This window comes from Pristiophorus japonicus, unplaced genomic scaffold (assembly GCF_044704955.1).
Source record: "Pristiophorus japonicus isolate sPriJap1 unplaced genomic scaffold, sPriJap1.hap1 HAP1_SCAFFOLD_421, whole genome shotgun sequence".
NCBI classification, from domain to species: Eukaryota; Metazoa; Chordata; class Chondrichthyes; family Pristiophoridae; genus Pristiophorus; species Pristiophorus japonicus.
The window spans coordinates 260,574-278,809 of record NW_027254102.1 but is presented as its reverse complement, the minus strand read 5'-3'; the positions used below and the strand labels follow the sequence as shown (position 1 = coordinate 278,809).

The window sequence follows — 18,236 nt, the reverse complement described above, 5'->3', positions numbered from 1 at the left end:
ATTTATGTTCGCCATTGGTGGTTGGTTTGCCACCCAAAGGTCTGTTCATGGATTTGAAATTGATATTGTAAATCTGGGTAAAAGTCAGTTTAAACTCCAGCCCCTTTTAAGTCTCGCATTTAACATGCGTGGGAGAGGCGTTTAATATGCTCGAAAGTTCTCCCAGTTATTGGTACATTATCTCTTTTTGTGAGAAGGCGCGTCATCCGCATCTTCCAACCTATAGAAAAATCCAGGGCTTTTGATTCAGGGACAGAGAGTGCCACTGGCAGACGCGAAAAGCCTTCAATATGCTTCTGTTCTTTCAAGCTGCCATTCCTAAACCACATTGACCGGTCTGGTATAATAAAACGTGTTTTTCAAGTTAAAACTTATCGCATAGTGACCAACACTTTTACTGAAGCGGGGACATGAATTGAGTTGGGAAGATCTACATATATAAAAATCACTAAATGTATAATTTCCCATTCTGTAGGGTACCCTGTTCTTATGGCATTTTGAAATCAATGACAGGCGCTATGTCATTGGGAATCATTGAATCCTGCCACTGTTTGATGCAGTTTGGGAGAAAGGCTGAGAATTTTACAGCGTGTTTCAGCCAATTGTCCACATATCTGTTTTATGCTAAATGCTCCCTTTACCTGGGAGCAAATTGTAATAATATTTTGAGAGTCTGGCATAAAAATTCCCACCCTCTACTGGATACCATCGGTCAATGTGGAGAGGGAAGGGCAGCTTCTATGAGCACTATTGTGCATGGTGCTCTTTTACAACCTATTTAGTATTTAACTGTGTATGCCAAACAGGGTAAAACAAACAACAGATGCAATTTAATTTGTGGTTTGTACCTGGACATTGTCGTTTGGGAAATATGTGGGACCAATGGGATGAGTGAGTGCTAATATCGATGCACTGATTACAGAGAGGATTTACACTGTGAATATCAGGGGGAATAAATGAGAGCCTCACATATCAGAAGGTTACAGGAATCTGCTGTTTTTAAATAATTTTCTGTTGTTCAGTTGAGTAGCAAGGAAATCTGCCTTGTAGTTAGAAATCACTTCATTGTTTTCTAATTTTACATCAAAAAATGAAAGCAGAGTCTAATTTATTCAGAGTATAATGCAATTTATAAGCAGAGCTTTTTCAGCAGTTCCGAGCGTAAGCATGCATGCAAATAAGTTCCTCCTTTTTTAAAAAATAAACAAAAAAATATTATCTTTTACAAACTATTCTTTTTATGAAACTCGAAGTGGCCTGTCCTTATTTAATAGCCTCCGAGCAATGCATTTTCCTTCACCATTTCATACCCACACAAGTTTGCATTTCTCGCACATCAACAATTGATAATTCAACTTCAATGCACTGTCTTTCAGCCCATTTACACCCACACAAGTTTACATTTCTAGTACATCAACATTTGCTAATTCTCCATCAATGCACAGTCCTTCAGCTTATTTGTAATCACACCGGTTTACTTTGTTTGTCCATCAACAGCCCCTCGTGTAGCCTGCAATGGTGTATGGTTGCATGTTAATAGTATGCCAACTTTAAGCATGCTACAGCGTTTCTTAAAAATTGAACATTGGCAGTTGCATGTAAAATAGTTACCGCTCTCTCTCTCTTTCTCTCTCCATTGATGCCAACCACATTTTTTCCGTGCACTGAACAAACTAAACGTTAACACGTTTCAGCAGCCGAATTAATCGTGTTAATTGGGAGCATAGGCTATTCATCCCCTCGAGCCTGTACCTACATTCGATGAGATCACGGCTGATCTGCGATCTAACTCCACATCTCCATATACCTGCCTTTGGGCCATATCCCTTCTTACCTTTGCTTAACAAGAAGCTCTCAATCACCGTTTTAAAATTAACGATAAATCAAACGTAATTTTTTGTTTGTGAAAGAGAGTTCCAAAGTTGTACTATCCGTTGTGTATAGAAGTGTTTCCGAATTGCCCTCCTGAAAGGTCTGGCTCTAATTTTTAGACTATGTCCCCTTGTCCTAGAATCCCCAACCAGCAGAAATAGTTTCTCCCTATCTACCCTATCTGTTCCCCTTAATATCCTGAAAACTTCGATCAGATCACCCTTAAACTTCAAACTTCCAGGGAATACAACACTAGTTTGTGTAAGCTCTGCTGTCACGTTAAATACATATGTATATATATATTGTGTAATATGTCAAATTCATGTTGAGAAACTGTGTTTAGTAGTTTTATGTGCTGTGATGTCAGCGATATTATTCATTAATTTCGTAATAATTAGACTAATGTTAACACTGTGCTCTAATTGCAGACGTCAGCAAACGTTATATGTGCGATGCAATCTTAGTGACTGAAGCAACGAAATAATATCCGTTATCTCCATACCAATGTCTAAGGCAATTAAGAAAGTAAACTCTCAGTATTTTGAAGAATACCTTTACTAGCTCAGTTCTTCTTGGGATGGATGAGTATGGGCCTATTGTTTGATAATTCTAGCTCCAAATGGCTACAAAGTCATAGGATTACACAGGATATACGGCACAGAAACAGTCCATTCATCCTAGCCAGAATATGCCTTGTACTCCACTCGAGCCTCCTCCTGTCTTTCTTCATCTCAATATATCAGCATAACCCACTATTCACTTCTCTCCCATATGCTTATCTAGCCTACCATTAAATGCATCTGTATTATTCGCTTCAACCACTCCCTGTGGTAGCGAGTTCCACATTCCCACTACTATTTGGATATATAATTATCGTCTGAATTTCCTATTTGTTTTGTTGATGACAATATTATATTGATAGCCTCTAATTATGCTCTTCCCCACAACTGGAATCATTCACTCTCTATCCACTATCAAAACGTGTTATAAATTCAAAGACCTCTATCAGGTCAACCATCAACCTTCTTTTTCGAGAGAAAAGAGACCCAGCCTGTTCATCCTTTCCTGAGATGTTTACTCTCGCCTTTCTGGCATCATCCTTGTACATATGTTCTGCACCCTCTCCAGTTCCTCTTTATCCTCTTTATAATCTGGTGACCAGAATTGTACGCAGTATTTCAATTGTGGTCTAACCAAGGTATATGGAGACCTGAACTGTACGCAGTATTCCAAGTGTGGACTAACCAAGGTACATGGTGTCCGGAACTGTATGCAGTACTCCAATTGTGATCTGTCCAAGGTATATGGAAACCAGAACTGTACGCACTACTCCAAGTGTGGTCTGTCCAAGGTATATGGAGACCAGAACTGTAGGCAGTACTCCAACTGTGTTCTAACCAAGGTATATGCAGAGGAGTACGATACCGAGTACTCCAAATGCGGTCTGTCCAAGGTATATGGAGATCAGAAACATAGGCAGTACTACAAGTTTGGTCTCTCCAAGGTGTATGGAGACCAGAACTGTACGCAGTACTCGAAGTCTGGTCTGTGCAATGCATATGGAGACCAGAAGTTTTCGCAGTATTCCAAGTGTGTTCTGTCCAAGGTATATGGAGACCAGAACTGTATGCAGTACTCCAAGTGTGGTCTGTCCAAGTTTCGATGCAGGGTTAGCATAATTTTCCTACTTTTCAAATCTATAAATTGAAATCCGATAGCGGAAGGTCGGCCTGAGAAAGGGAGGGGCAATTGACCAGTTGAGCTAAAGGAAGCTCATGTTGTGCAGATTGAATGGAGATGTGCAGTAAGCGGCCACACAATTGTCATTATTGAAAGCAGATAAAAACAGACTGAACAAAATACCCCGGCACCAAAGAAAGAATCAGTACTTCCTGGTTTATACTGCTCTCCCACCGTCCTTAACTTCTAGGTAATAACGAAATGCAAAGTATAAATGGTTTTCAAGCGGAAATACTTTTTTCGAAAAGCATACTCGTATGTCATTCAGTCGAGTTTTACCTCACAATTGCAGACAATACTTTTGTTACAGATTCACTCTTGGAGCCGACTATCTACATTGACCCAGGATCTGGCGCTGCTTCAAACGGAGACAAAGTGACCATTTTCTGCAAAGGTGACATTCGCTCCCGAGGGGGGACATTTCACTTGTACAAAGATGGCAAAGGAAATCGTGTACAGTCTCGTAATGTGACCGGCGATGAGCGAATTGTGTCCTTCACCATAAATACCCGAAGTAAAGGCTCGGGAGTAAATTATAGTTGCCGATATCAAACAGAGGTTGTAGGGCATTGGAGAGATTCGGCAGTCAGTAAAGATGTAATGATTACCGTGAATGGTAGGGAACAAAACAAATCAAAAACAGGTTGTATATTCTCGTATTTCAATGTCTGAATCTTTCGCTCATTTATAGTTTATATAAGTGGCCAATTCCATTTAACATTGAACCTAGGTTTACACGTTTCCCTGCAACAGTCTGTTATTGATCTCTTGGCGAAACGTTTCTCTCGATTTCAAAATTCGCACTCTTATTTTCAACACCCTACATGGCTCCTTGCCCCCTCCATATCTCTGTAACCACCTCCAGGCCCAACATTGCTCATGCTCCTGTTCAAATCCCTCCATGGCTTCGCCCCTCCCTATCTCTGCAACCTCCTTCATCCCCTACAATTCTCATCCTCCTTTTCAAATCCCTCCATGGACCCTCGCCCCCTCCCTATCACTGTAACCTCCTCGAGTCCCTACAATTCTCATCCTCCTGTACAAATTCCTCCATGGCCTCTCGCCCCCTTTTTCTCTCTGCAATCTCCTGCAGCCCCACAACCCACCGAGATATCTGCGCTCCTCTAATTTGCCGTCTTGAGCATCCCTGATTCTTATTGCTCAACCATTGGTGGCCGTGCCTTCTGGTGCGTTGGCCCCAAACTCTGGAAATTCCCGCCTCACTATACTTCCAATTTTTAAAACCATCACAGCCTTCTTGTACAAAGCTCCCATTACTACGAATGGGAATAACTCCAAAACAAAGAAAACAACTTAAGTAAATAAAAAACACATCATTTGTTTGAAATTAAAAGCAATTGTATGAAAGTAAATGTTTTAGAAAAATATTAATTTTTGGCATTTTTTAACATGTTCCAATAGTGTAAAACATGAACTGACCTTAAATGACAGGGTTCTTTTTAAAAAAAGACGTAACATTAATTATATCTATCATTTAAACAATTATGCTAATAAAAGCAGGCCTTATCTTGCTTTTACCAAACATAATAATTTTAAGGACATTTGCTGGGCAGAATTTGGGTAAGCAGCCCCAATTTCTGCTTCTGGAGGTCCTCCTCGTGTTGATAGATCGCAAGTGCTGGATTTAGGTACGTGTGCAGTGCACATCTTATCCCTGAACTTGTGGGGCCTCTTCAGGCACGTGCACACATCGCATGCGCCTAGAGAGATCACAGGTTATGGCCCAACATTCATATAAAATACTTTTCTGTTCCCTTTATTTTACCTGCTACTCTCTTCTCCTACAAACTATTTGCCCTTCTAATTTCGTTTTTTAGCTCTCCCCTGTAAATGTTGTACTCAGCTTGGTTCTCTACTGAATTATGACCCAACATTTCTGAGTTTCAGGCACGGTGTTTAGAAACATGGAACCATAGAAAATACTTGCAGGAGTAGGCCATTCGGCCCTTCGAGCCTGCACCACCATTCAATAAGATCATGGCTGAACCTTCACCTCAGTACCCCTTTTCTGCTTTATCTCCATACCCCATGATTGCTTTAGCAGTACGGGCCATATCTAACTCCCTCTTGAATATATCTAACGAACTGGCATCAAAAACTCTCTGCGGTAAAGAATTCCACAGGTTAACAACTCTCTGAGTGAGGAAATTCCTCCTCATCTCGGTCCTAAATGGCTTACCCCTTACGCTTGGTCTGTGACCCCTGGTTCTGGACTTCCCCAACTTCGGGAACATTCTTGCTGCATTTAACCAGTCCAGTCCCGTCAGAATTGTATATGTTTCTATAAGATCGCCTCTCATTCTTCTAAACTCCAGGGAATACAGGCCCAGTCGATCCAATCTTTCCTCATATGTCAGTCCTACCATCACAGGAATCGGTCTGGTGAACCTTCGCTGCACTCCCTTAATAGCAAGAACGTCCTTCCACAGATTCGGATATCAAAATTGAACACAATATTCCAGGTGAGGCCTCACCAAGGCCCTGAACAATTGCAGTACGACCTCCCTGCTCCTATACTCAACTCCCCTAGCTCTGAAGGCCAACATGCCATTTGCCTTCTTCACCGCCTACCGTACCTGCAAGCCAACTTTAAATGACTAACGTAGCATGACACCCAGGTCTCATTGAACCTCCTTTTTCCTAATCTGCTGTCATTCAGATATTCTGCCTTCAAATTCTGGATAACTTCACACCTTCCATTCATTTGCCCACTCAACTTACCTGTCCAAGTCAACCTGCAGCCTCTTAGCATCGTCCTCACAGCTCACACCGCCACCCAGCTTAGTGTAATCTGTAAATGTAGAGATATTAAAGGACGGCTGATCCGCTACCACCTTAAATCCCCTCTAAATAGCCTACCAATTACTTTAAATTTAAGCCCCCTTGTTATTGAACCTTTGCTAAAAGAAACAGGTCCGTCCTTTCCATTCTGTCCAGGCCCATAATTTTATATGCCGAAATTAGTTTCACTATGTCTCCTCTTTCCAAAGAAACAACTCCAGACTATGCAATCTTTCTTCACATTTAAAATTCTTCAATCCAGGCAACATCCTCGTTAATATTCTCTGTACCCTCTCCAGTGCAATCACATCTATCCTATAATGTCGTGACCAGTACTCTCGCTGTGGCCTAACTAGTGTTTTATACAGTTCAAGTATAACCTCCCTGCTCTTGTATTCTATGCGTTGGCTAATAAAGGTATGTATTCCGTCCGCCTTCTAACCCACCTTCTCTATTGCCAGGAATCTGTGGACATGCACTCCAAGGTCCCTTTGTTCCTCTACACTTCTCAGTGTCCTACCATTTATATGTATATTTCCTAACCTTGTTGGCCCACCGCAAATGCATTGCCTCACACTTCTCCAGATTGAATTCCGTTTCCCACTGTTCTGTCCACCTGCCCAATTCATTGATACCTGCCTGCAGTCTACAGCTTTCTACTTCATTCTCAACCAATCATGTTCAATTTGACACCATTGCATCATATTCACGTCAATGGAACTTAATTTCGGGCATGGCGTATAAAGTGCGACTGAAGCAAATGAACCAGACAGCCCAAAAAGAACATCTGGGGCCATTTCATTTTCTGCTGGAAAAAATGCTGACATGTCTTCGTTGCAGATGAACTCTTAGAAATGTCCGTTTTTTTAATCACTGTGTAGATGCAGACAACGGAGTATTGCTTAATGTCGGCCTGGGATGCGCTGTTGTGGTCATTGCTTTACTGTTTGTGGTGATTATCTGCCTTTTGATCAGAAAGAGAAGTAAGTGATCATGGAAAAACTATACGAATTTTTCATATAAATTAATATAGTCAAAAAGCTGGTCGCACCATGCAAAAAAAACCTGTAACCCAAATCCAGCATTAAGATTGTGTAAGGTGATGTTCAAACAAATGTTGAAATGTTCCGTCCGTTCGATTTGAAAGGCTGCATGTCTAGTTAGATCTGTCGAGAAATTGGCCCGCATTTTGCACGGCCGATATCATATGAACATAAGAAAATAAGAATTAGGAGCTTGAGCAGGCTACTCACCCCCTCGAGCATGCTCTGCCATTCATTAAGATCATGGCTGATCTTCTACCTCAACTCCACTTCTCGGCAATATTCCCATATATCCCTCGATTCTAGTTGCACTGAGCTCACATAAGTATGAATGGGGATCACTTAAAAAATACACGAACATACGAAGAAAATATGATATGTTTCAAATTAATTAAAATATAATTTATTCAAATATTTACAATAACATTTAATTATTTGATTTGTTTAATGCAATTTAACGGGTCTAAAAATAACCTTAGCTTATTGGACAGGGTCTTTAATATATCAATGCGTGATTAAATTTAATTGAACTATTTTTTTTAACTCTTACGCTGGCAAAAAGCAAGCCTTAGTCCTCCTTTAGCAAGGCAAAAATATAAAGGGAATTCGAAGGCAGAAGTTGAGCAAATAGTCGAATTCTCCACCAGTAAATGCTCTATTCTTTCAGATGCGTATGGTCGTTCAAGCGGATTTTTGGCAGATCGTAATTTGCGGGTTTCAGCGCAAGCGAGTGCATGTATTAACCCGGAACTTGCGGGGCACCTATGGGCACCTCGTACAGACCCGTAGGTCCCGAAATTCATTTTAAATTGTTGAATATGCCAGTGGGTGAATTCTCTTAATGTGGGGGGTTGGGGGTGGGTGGCGGCATTGCACACCAGCTACCATACGAACTTGACAGAGCAAGGTCTTGGTCCAATGGCAAGTCGATCCAAGACGATTGGAGACCAGGCTCTGCTGCATCTGTGGGCTTGTTGGAAAATTCCATGGACCCGCATGGGCCGCAAATCCAATCCCATTATTTTCAACATGATTAAAACAGACAAAGCCTTTTTAAATTAGCTCATGTATATTTTGACCAGCATTCAAAAATTTTTCTTATTTTTCAAAAATTTAAATTTTCAATTTGAAAGCTTCATCAAAGGGGCATTTAATTAATTTTCAATGGGGTAACATACATTTTTTATTAGAATTGTATATATTATTTAATAATTTGGCGGTTTCTCATGAGCTTATTTATTTGGAGATGCCTTATGAGCTGATGGGGATTCAGTTTCTAAATGGAATCCCTGGAAGGTTACGAGGAATCCTTCTTTCTAATTGGTTGACCTGGCTCACGTGATCCCAGGGAGGCTTCCGAACCGCTTGCGTCCCTGAGAACCGTGGACCTTTATCTTGGGATAGGCCGACAGGCCAAGGACCCGAAGTCTCCAAAACCCCGGAGCCAGCAGGATCGTTAAGATTTTTTTGCGGGTGGTGTAATCCAGAGGTGTGCCTTCGACGGCAAATTTCGGCCCAATACTATTTAATTTGGTAATATTTTACGATTTAGCTACCATCAAGTTGGGGTAGGAAAAGACGAATTTCTACAGCTGCAACTGCAAGTAATCAGCCCTGTTGTGGAGATGCCATTGAGAGGAAACTGGTTCCATGTTAGCTTTTTTCTGATTGTAAATTTTCTTGCAACTTTGTGCGTGAACAAGTCACCTTTCCTTGTTTTCTTTTAGGGAGGGTGTATATGAATCCTTTTATCTGATTGATCTGTAATAAGTATTGAACAGTGGAAATGCTGTTAGTTTAAGTCACTTTATTGGGAAATGTAACAATTTTTCAAAAACATTCCCATTCTTTTATTATTTTTCTCCAGGACAAATAAGAAGGCAAAGTAATGAGAGGTAAGAATATGGACACACATTTGGAAAACCAAAGCTCTGATTGGGTCTCCTTGATTATATGACTGATTGCTGATTGTTCCCCTTGGAGGATAAAACATACCCAGCATTTTCACTGGAATGTGTAATTAGAACAACCCTGCCTACATAATCAGTGACTTTGCAAAGTGTAATTCGAGCCAATCTGACTGCCGTCGACAGATAGAATAGAGCGCACTCTCACAGGTTTACACCTTCTCCCAACCACCAAACATGTTCCTGCCTCTAGCTCCTCGCCCAAGTTCATTACCTAATCCTCCGCCCCCGCCAGCCCAAGTTCCTGATGGACTTCCCACCCCAAGCCCACCTACTGACTTGCAGCCACCCAGTCAAAATTCTTCATCAACTCCCACCAACCCAAGTTCCTGACCCAATCGCTCTTGCTCCCAAGCAAAATTCCTGACCCAATCCCGCACCCTCCTCAACCCACGTTCCTGATGCAATTCTGCACACTCCCTAACCGAACTTCCTGAACCAATCCCTCATGCTCTCAACCCAAGTACCTGACCCAATCCCTCATGCCCCCAACCAAAGTCACTGACCCAATCCCGGACGCTCCCCAACCGAAGTTCCTGACCCAATCCCGCACGCCCTCCAACTAAAGTTCCTGACCCAATCTCGCAAGTCCCCCAACCTAAGTTTCCTGACCTAGTAATACCCACCAATCCCAAGTTCATTCCATTCTCCCCCCCCCACCCCCACACCACACCCGCCCCCCGCCATGGAGGGGAAATTTGGTGTGCGGCACGGATTGTTAACAGGGTAACGTGAATAGTGACACTTTCGTGATTTCTGGAGTTTCTGCAGTATTGCCGTTTGGATCGCTGTTTACCAACATCTTCCCCCTCCCCCACATTTAGACTTCGATCATGTTCTGCCCCCATCCCCACTGTACTCTCCATACTGTCCCACCAAATTCCTGAATTCCTCTCTCCCCCTTAATCCCCCTCCCTCCCTGAATCCCCTCCCTCCTATCCCACCTCTTTCTCTATCTCTGACATCCCTATCTCTCTCTCTCTCTTCCTCCCCTCTCGCCGACCCCTCTCTCATTTTCTGCGCTTATTCCTCTCTCTCTCGCTCTGAAAAACTGTCTCTTCTCTGACCCCGCTCACTCTCTCCCTTCTCCCTCTCCCCTCACTGCGACCCGTCTCTCTCTACCCTCTTCTCTTTCTCCCATCCACTTTCTCCAAGCCCACTCTCTCTGACTTCTCTCACTCTATCCTCTCTACCTCACACCCTTCATTCTGTCTCCTCTCTCTCCAACTCCTCTCTCTCTCACCCCTCTCTCTCTCCATTCTCCAACACCTCTCACCCCTCTCTCCAACCCTTCTCTCTTTCCTCTCTTTCTCCCCACTCGCCAACACGTCTCACTGCCCTCTCTACGACTCCTCTCTGTACTCTCTCTCTTCTCTCTGCCATCCACTTTCTCCAAACACTCTCTCTCCGACCCCTTCACTCTCCGACTTCTATCCCTCCCCTCTCTCCAAATACTCTTTCTCTCTCCACTCTATGCAAACCCTCTCACTCCACTCTCCAACCCCTCTCTATCCTCTCACTTCTCGTTCTCCTATCCACTTTCTCCAAAACTATTTTCTCCGACGCCATCTCTCCGACCTCTCTCTCGCCCATCCTGTACCTCCAATTCCTCTTTCTCTCTCCCCTCCCTCTCCTCTCTCTCCAAGCCCTCTTTCTCTCTCCTCCTCTCTCTCACCAACCCCTCTCGCTCCCCCTCTCGGAATCCTCTCTCTACCCTGATGCCTTCTTAATAAAGGATGAAACTGAGTATTGTGTACAACGAGCAAGTGTGACGTTCGCTCGTGCAACTCGACTCCAGAGTACAGGCACCTCGTGGATGTCTTGGATATATACCGTGTTCCAAAGGGACGCTGGGATTCCACGGGACTCCAACAGATAGGCCCTCTGGTAGTAGTATAATACAGATTGCAAGTGCTTAAATACATAACATCACTCCCCCGTAAAGTCAATAGTGCACTTATTTACACGGTGAGACGATCTTGGGCGTTCCGCTCCCTTGTCGATTGTCTCGGTACAAATGTGGGTGTGGGTGAGTTGGTTAGTTCTTCACTGGGCTGCTGGACAACCAGCCTTGCCGGGCAGCTGGGAATGTTGAGTTCGGCTTCCTGGACAACCATAATGTCATTTGCCACTTGTGTGTGTCTTGGAGGATCAAAGTTGGTGCTGTCGTCTTCGGGTTGTTCGTATCTGTTGGTTATCTGCGATTTGATTTGAGCCAAATTGTTTCTGCACGTTAATCCATTGGACAATTTGACATTGAACACCCTAGTCCCCTCTTTGGCTATTAGCGTGCCAGTGAGCCATTTGGGACCATGTCCATAATTGAGAACAAAGAGAGTGTCCTTGACCTCAATTTCGCATGACAATTTCGCGTGTTCATGGTAAACACTTTGTTGATGCCGCCTGCCCTCCACGTATTCATGGAGACCAGGCTGGACAAGAGAGAGCCTTGTTTTGAGCGTGCTTTTCATGAGCATTTCGGCTGCTGGAACCCGGTGAGTGAGTCGGGTCTGGTGCGGTAGCTGAGCAGCATCAGGATAGTCAGGTCTGCAGGGGTCCTTCCGACATGCGTTTCAAGGCTTGCTTGAGGGTCTGAACATGTCCGTTCTGCCTGGCTTTTGGATGTGTGCTTAAATGGGGCAAATGTGACGTGCTTGATTCCATTGCGAGTCATCAATTCCTTGAATTCAGCACTGGTGAAACACGGGCCATTGTCGCTGATTAGGACATCAGGCCGGCCGTGAGTGGCAAACATGGCTCGTAGATTTTCAAAAGTGGCCGTGGACGTGCTTACAGACATTTTTGCACATTCAATCCATTTTGAGTAAGCATCCACAACAACCAAGAACAGTTTGCTTGGAAATGGTTCCGCATACTCCACGTGGATCCTCGACCACAGTTTGGAGGGCTCGACCACAAAATTAACGGTGCCTCCCTGGGTGCATTGCTCAGCTGAGAGCAAGCGTTGCACTGGTGCAGGCATGACTCTAAATCTGAGTCGATGCCGGGCCAGCACATTTGGGTTCTGACTATGGCTTTCATCATTACAATGCCTGGGTGAGTGCTGTGCAGTTCACAAATGAACATATCTCTGCCTTCCTTGGTCAAGACCACACGATTGCCCCACAACAGAAAGTCCGCCTGCAAGAACATTTCGTCTTTGCGCCTGTGGGATGGCTGATTTGCATCCTGCATCCCCGCAGGGACACTGGACCAGCTCCCATGGAGTACAAATTTTTTTTACCAATCACATTAAATGATCCTGGCTGGTCCAGGTCCTGATCTGGCGTGCTGCAACGGGGGAATTTTCGTTTTCCAATGCCTCCATTACCATGAGCAATTCCGCAGGCTGTGTCAGTTCCATCCCGGAGGTGGGCAATGGCAGACGACGGAGAGCATCAGCACAGTTCTCTGTGCCCGGTCTGTGGTGGATTACATAGTAGTATGCCGACAGCATGAGCGCCCATCTTTGGATGTGGACAGAGGCATTGGTATTAATCCCTTTGGTCTCAGAGAACAGCAATATTGCGGTTTGTGGTTGGTTTCAAGCTCGAACTTGAGGCTAAAAAGTACTGATGCATTTTCTTTACCCGTAAACGCGCGCCAGATCCACTTTTCCATTCATGCTTTAGGCCCTTTCGGCATTGGACAAACTTCTGGAAGCATAAGCGAACGGTTGCGAAATCCCAGGTTCGTTTGCCTGCTTTAACACACACTCGACCCAATATGACAACGCCTCAGAAGCTAGCACTAATTGTTTACAAGGGTTATACATGAGAAGCAGTTTGTTTGAACACAACAGATTCCTGGCTTTCTTAAAGGCAGCCTCTTGTGACTTCCCCCATATCCAATCTTCTCCCTTGCACATTAGCGCATGTAGGGATTCTAGCAGAGTGCTTAACCCAGGCAGGAAATTACCGAAAGAGTTAAGGAGTCCCAGGAACAACCGCAGCTCCGTCACGTTCAATGATTTCGGCGCATTCTTCATGGCAACCGCCTTGGCGTCGGAGGGTCTGATGCCGGCTGTTGCAATTCTTCTTCCCAAGAACTCGACCTGCTTTGCCAGGAAAACACACTTCGAGCGTTTCAACCTGAGTTCCATGCGATCCAACCGACTAAGAACATCTTCAAGAGTTTCAAGTGCTCAATGGTTTCCCGACCTGTAACCAGTATATCGTCCGGGAAAACCACGGTGCGCGGAACTGAATTTAGCAGGCTCTCCTTCTTGCATTGGAAGATTGCCGCGGCCGACCGAATCCCAAATGGGCGTCTGTTACAGTTGAACAGACCTGTATGCGTGCTGATGCAGGTGAGGCCTTTCGAAGACTCCTCAAGCTCTTGAATGTAGGCCGAGGTCAGGTCCAGCTTAGCGAACTTCTTCCCTCCAGCCAGGGTCGCAAATATATCATCTGCCTTGGGTAGCGGATACTGGTCCTGTAGCGAAAAACGGTTAATTTTTACTTTATAGTCCGCCCAAATTCTGACCGCGCTTTCCTCTTTAAGTACGGGGACAATCGTACTGGCTCACTCATTGACTTCTACTGGTGGGATGATACTTCTTGCTGCAGTCTATCCAACTCAATTTCCACTTTCTCACACATGGTATATGGTACCGCCCTTGCCTTTTGGTGGATGGGTCACGTACCGGGAACCAAATGGATGTGCACTTTCGCCCCCGAGAATCTTCCAATGCTTGGCTCAATCAACGATGGAAACCTGCTCAGAACCTGGACACATGAGCCGTCGTCAATGGACGAAAGCGCTCCGATGTCGTCCCAGTTCCAGCGTATTTTTCCCAGCCAGCTTCTGCCAAACAATGTGAGGCCATCCCCGGCACAATCCACAGCACAAGTTTGTGAACTGCTCCATGCTAGGAGACTTTGACTTCTGCACTGCCAATTACAGGGATTAGTTTCTTGGGGTAAGTATTTAGTTTGGTATGAGTGGGGCTGAGCTTGGGCCTGCGTGCTTTGCTGCCCCACAGCCTGTCGAAGGCCTTTTTATTCATTATGGACTGACTCGCACCAATGACCAGTTCCATTGACACTCGAATTCCATTTAGTTCAAATTTCAATATTATTGGTGGAATTTCGTGGTGAATGTGGGTACATCGTGCACTTCTGTCTTCTCGGAACGAGCCTCCAATTCAGCCTGATCCACAGTGGATCGGTCATCCTCTGCAACGCGGTGGTTTGCAGCGTTTGCAGCGATGCAGCTCGCCTGCACATTCGCTGGAGGTGTCCCATTGTTGTGCAACCGTTCCACCCATAGTGCTTTAAGGGGCATTGATGGGGCCGATGATCACCTCCACAGCACCAACAAGGTGTTATCTGCCTCGCATTAACGATTGATGGCGGACTCTGGTTCTGAGTTCGTGCAGCAGCTGCCGGCGTTTACCTTCTGCCATGTACATTCCTGCTCAAAAATGATGTTACTTCTTTACTCTGCAAAATGTGTTCGGTGTTTTAACTGGTGGACATAAATGCCTGGGCTATCGTTATGGCGTTACTTAGATTCGGAGTTTCAAGAGTCAACAGTTTACGAAGGATTACCTCATGGCCATTGCCCATTACAAAAAAGTCACTAAGATCCAGGAATCCCTCAAATTCGCAATGTCCTGCGAGGCGCTTTACTTCGGCGATATAGCTCGCCACTTCCTGGCCCTCCGATGTGTTGAACCGATATCTCGCCATAAAAACGCTTTCCTTAGGATTTAGGTGCTCCCAGACCAGCATACACAATTCTTCATCGGATATAGCTTTTGGTTTTAGCGGAACTAGGTGATTCTTTCTGAGGCCATTGGTTGTTGCCCCACAGACAGTTAGGAGAATCGCACTTCATTTGGCAGCATTCTCGTCCGCTTCCAGCTCGTTGACGACAAAGTATTGGTTGAGTGTCTCCACAGGGGCCTCCCAATCATCACCTTCAGAGAACTTCTCCAGGATAGAAACATAGAAACATAGTAAATAGGTGCAGGAGTAGGCCATTCGGCCCTTCTAGCCTGCACCGCCATTCAATGAGTTCATGGCTGAACATTCAACGTCACTACCCCATTCCTGCTTTCTCGCCATACCCCTTGATCCCCCTAGTAGTAAGGACCTCATCTAACTCCTTTTTGAATATATTTAGTGAATTGGCCTCAACAACTTTCTGTGGTAGAGAATTCCACAGGTTCACCACTCTCTGGGATACCAACTCTTCTTTGAATTTTCACGCGGTTGTTCATTATCTCATCGCCGATTGATGCGTTCATAATAAAGGATGAAATTGAGTACTGTGCACAAAGAGCAAGTGTGACCTTAGCTCCTTTAATAAGTTTACAGAGTGCAGGTACCTCGTGGGCTACCTGCTTATATCCCGTGCTCCCAAAGAATGCCGGGATCCATTGGGACTCCAACAGGGAGCCCTCTGGTGGTAGTGTAATACAGGTTGCAAGGTGTTAAATACGTAACATACCCTCTCCCTTCTCTCTATCCTATTCACTTCATCTAATGCCTCTCTCTCCGACGCCCTCTCTGATCTCTCTCTCCCCATCCTCTCTATCTCCAACCTTTCATTCTCTCTCCCTCTATCTCCCATCTCCCCAACCCCTCTCTCTCGCTCCCCACACTCTTCCAATATCTCTCTCTTCCCTCAACCCCTCTCTCTCTCAACTCTCTTCCCATTCTCCAACACCTCTCCGTCCCCTCTCTCCAACCATTACTCTCTCACCTCTCTTTCGCTCCCGACTCTCCAACAGGTCTCACTCCCCTCTCTATGACCTCTCTCTCGCTACCCTCTCTATTCTCTCTCTGCCATCCACTTTCTCCGACCCCCTCTCTCTCCAAATCTATCTCTCTCCTCTCTCCAAAGCCTCATCGTCTCTCAACTCTCTCCTACCCCTCTCACTCCCATCTCCGACCCCTCTCTCTCTACCACCTCTCTTCTCTTTCTCCTAACCATTTTATGGAAACCCTCTCTCTCCGACACTCTCTCTCTCTCCGACCTTTCTCTTACCCTCCTTTACCTCAAGTCCCTATTTCTCCCTCCCCTCTCTACTTCCAATCCCTCTTTTTCTCTCCCCTCCCTCGCTCCGCTCATTCTCTCTCCCCTCTCTATGTCCACACCTCTGAACTCTGCTCTTCCCTCTCCGACCCCTTTCTCTCTACTGTATCCCTTCTCTCTCCTATCCACTTTCTCCAAACCATCTCTCTCCGACCTCTCTCTTCCCCTCCTCTACCTCAAGCCCCTATTTATCCCTCCCCTCTCTCCAAACCCTCTCCTTGATGTCCTTCCCTCTCTGCTCTCCCTTTCGATCCTCCATTCTCGGTACAGATCCAGTGAGGGCCCTTCTCGCACAGAGCTCATCAAAATTACACTGCAAACGCAACTGTGCCGTTCTGCGCATGTGCAGCCGCACCGCGATGACATCACTCATGTGCAAAAAGTGGGCGGGGGCGAATCACATGTTCAGATGGCCACAGAAATGTTTTTGCTGTCAATCACTCCATAAGAATATCTTGAGACACGCTTTAATTTGATACTCATAATTTTATGCAAAATATACAATTGTACTTTAATCAGTCAATTGAACTACGATTCATTACATCTGCATCAGATAAACATTAATTTGGACGCACATTTAGGAGTCAGCATTTTTGTTTATGTTGCAGAAGTAGAGCCTCTGCAGGTGGAGTCACAAATCCCGAAGTTGCTGATAACACATGTAAGTGTAGTGTTGACGGTAGTTGCTGGCTTTAATCAACAAGAACTGGCCAATATTTTGCCGTTGAAATGGACAGCAAGTTTGAGATTCACAGATGCGCTTCAAAATGCTCCAAATCCCAAACAGACTCCCGGGGCAGAAACTGCAGTCTCTGCGGAATAGTACAGTGTGCGCACACGCCCGAAGTATAAATGCAAGTTCCGGGTTTAGGCAAATCACAATCATCCCCGGGAAAAGGACCTTCACGGATAGAGATTTGGGTCACTTCCTCAGCGAATGTGCTTCAAACTCATACTCCTCAGTTGAAAAGGTAGAATGATTAAATTGTATTACTAATTTCTATTATATATACCCTGTCTATTAAGGTGTTAATTTTTAAAACTTTTATAACAATTTTAAAAGATTATCAAAGATATATATTTTTTCATTAAACTTTCATTTTAATTTGAATTAATTTTAAATATATGACTTTTTTATAATTATTGTGTTGTCTTTCTGTGTTTTGGGGTGTACTCTCATTGACAGTAATGGGAGCTAGTACAAATGGAGCAACCATTATTATCAATCAGAATATTACATTGTTTGGCCCTTTTACATGGCCCTTATTGCCCATATCTAATATTGGAGATGATTTTCAGCTTGCTGCACGGGCCTGATCCCAGTCTTGATCACCCATTAACGGATTGTAATGGTACTAGATAATTAGGCGTATACTATTGTGGCTGGGCAATCCCAAATGCCTGATTTATGCTCGAGCAGTAAGTTGATATTCTAGCCCATTGAGTCTCGCTGGGAAAGCAGGCAGAAACTGATCCAAAATAAATGTTCTGCTTTTTAGATGACACCGCCAATCTTCCTTCACATCCTGACTCAAATGTAAGCATATTTTTGTTTTCAAATACAGATTATTAAGCTTCTCGCTCTGCAAACACCTCCTGTAGAGGGAGTGGTGGACCTGAATAGATTGAGTGAGCGAGAGAGAGAGACGGAGAGTGAGCAAGGCCGAGATAGAGAGAGCATGAGTGAGAAGGAGAGAGAGAGGCACCACAGAGGGAAAGACAGAGTGACATAGAGAGATAGATAGAGAGAAAGAAAAAGAGTCAGGGC

The 18,236-nt window shown here is 44.5% G+C and overlaps 1 protein-coding gene across 6 annotated transcripts in view; it reads left to right on the top strand.

Annotated features, from left to right (window-relative positions):
* Positions 1-18,236, top strand: part of LOC139251201 (leukocyte-associated immunoglobulin-like receptor 1) — a 57,260-nt gene that overhangs the window by 36,833 nt on the left and 2,191 nt on the right. For 3 of the 6 annotated variants that reach the window (XM_070873170.1, XM_070873171.1, XM_070873169.1), the window contains 5 exons: positions 3,923-4,228; positions 7,296-7,397; positions 9,325-9,352; positions 17,077-17,129; positions 17,968-18,005. In XM_070873170.1, coding sequence (XP_070729271.1) covers positions 3,923-4,228; positions 7,296-7,397; positions 9,325-9,352; positions 17,077-17,129; positions 17,968-18,005 — 527 coding nt within the window. Of the gene's footprint in view, positions 1-3,922; positions 4,229-7,295; positions 7,398-9,324; positions 9,353-17,056; positions 17,130-17,967; positions 18,006-18,236 lie in introns of all 6 variants that reach the window. The other 3 variants (XM_070873173.1, XM_070873172.1, XM_070873174.1) reach the window with 3 other exon arrangements.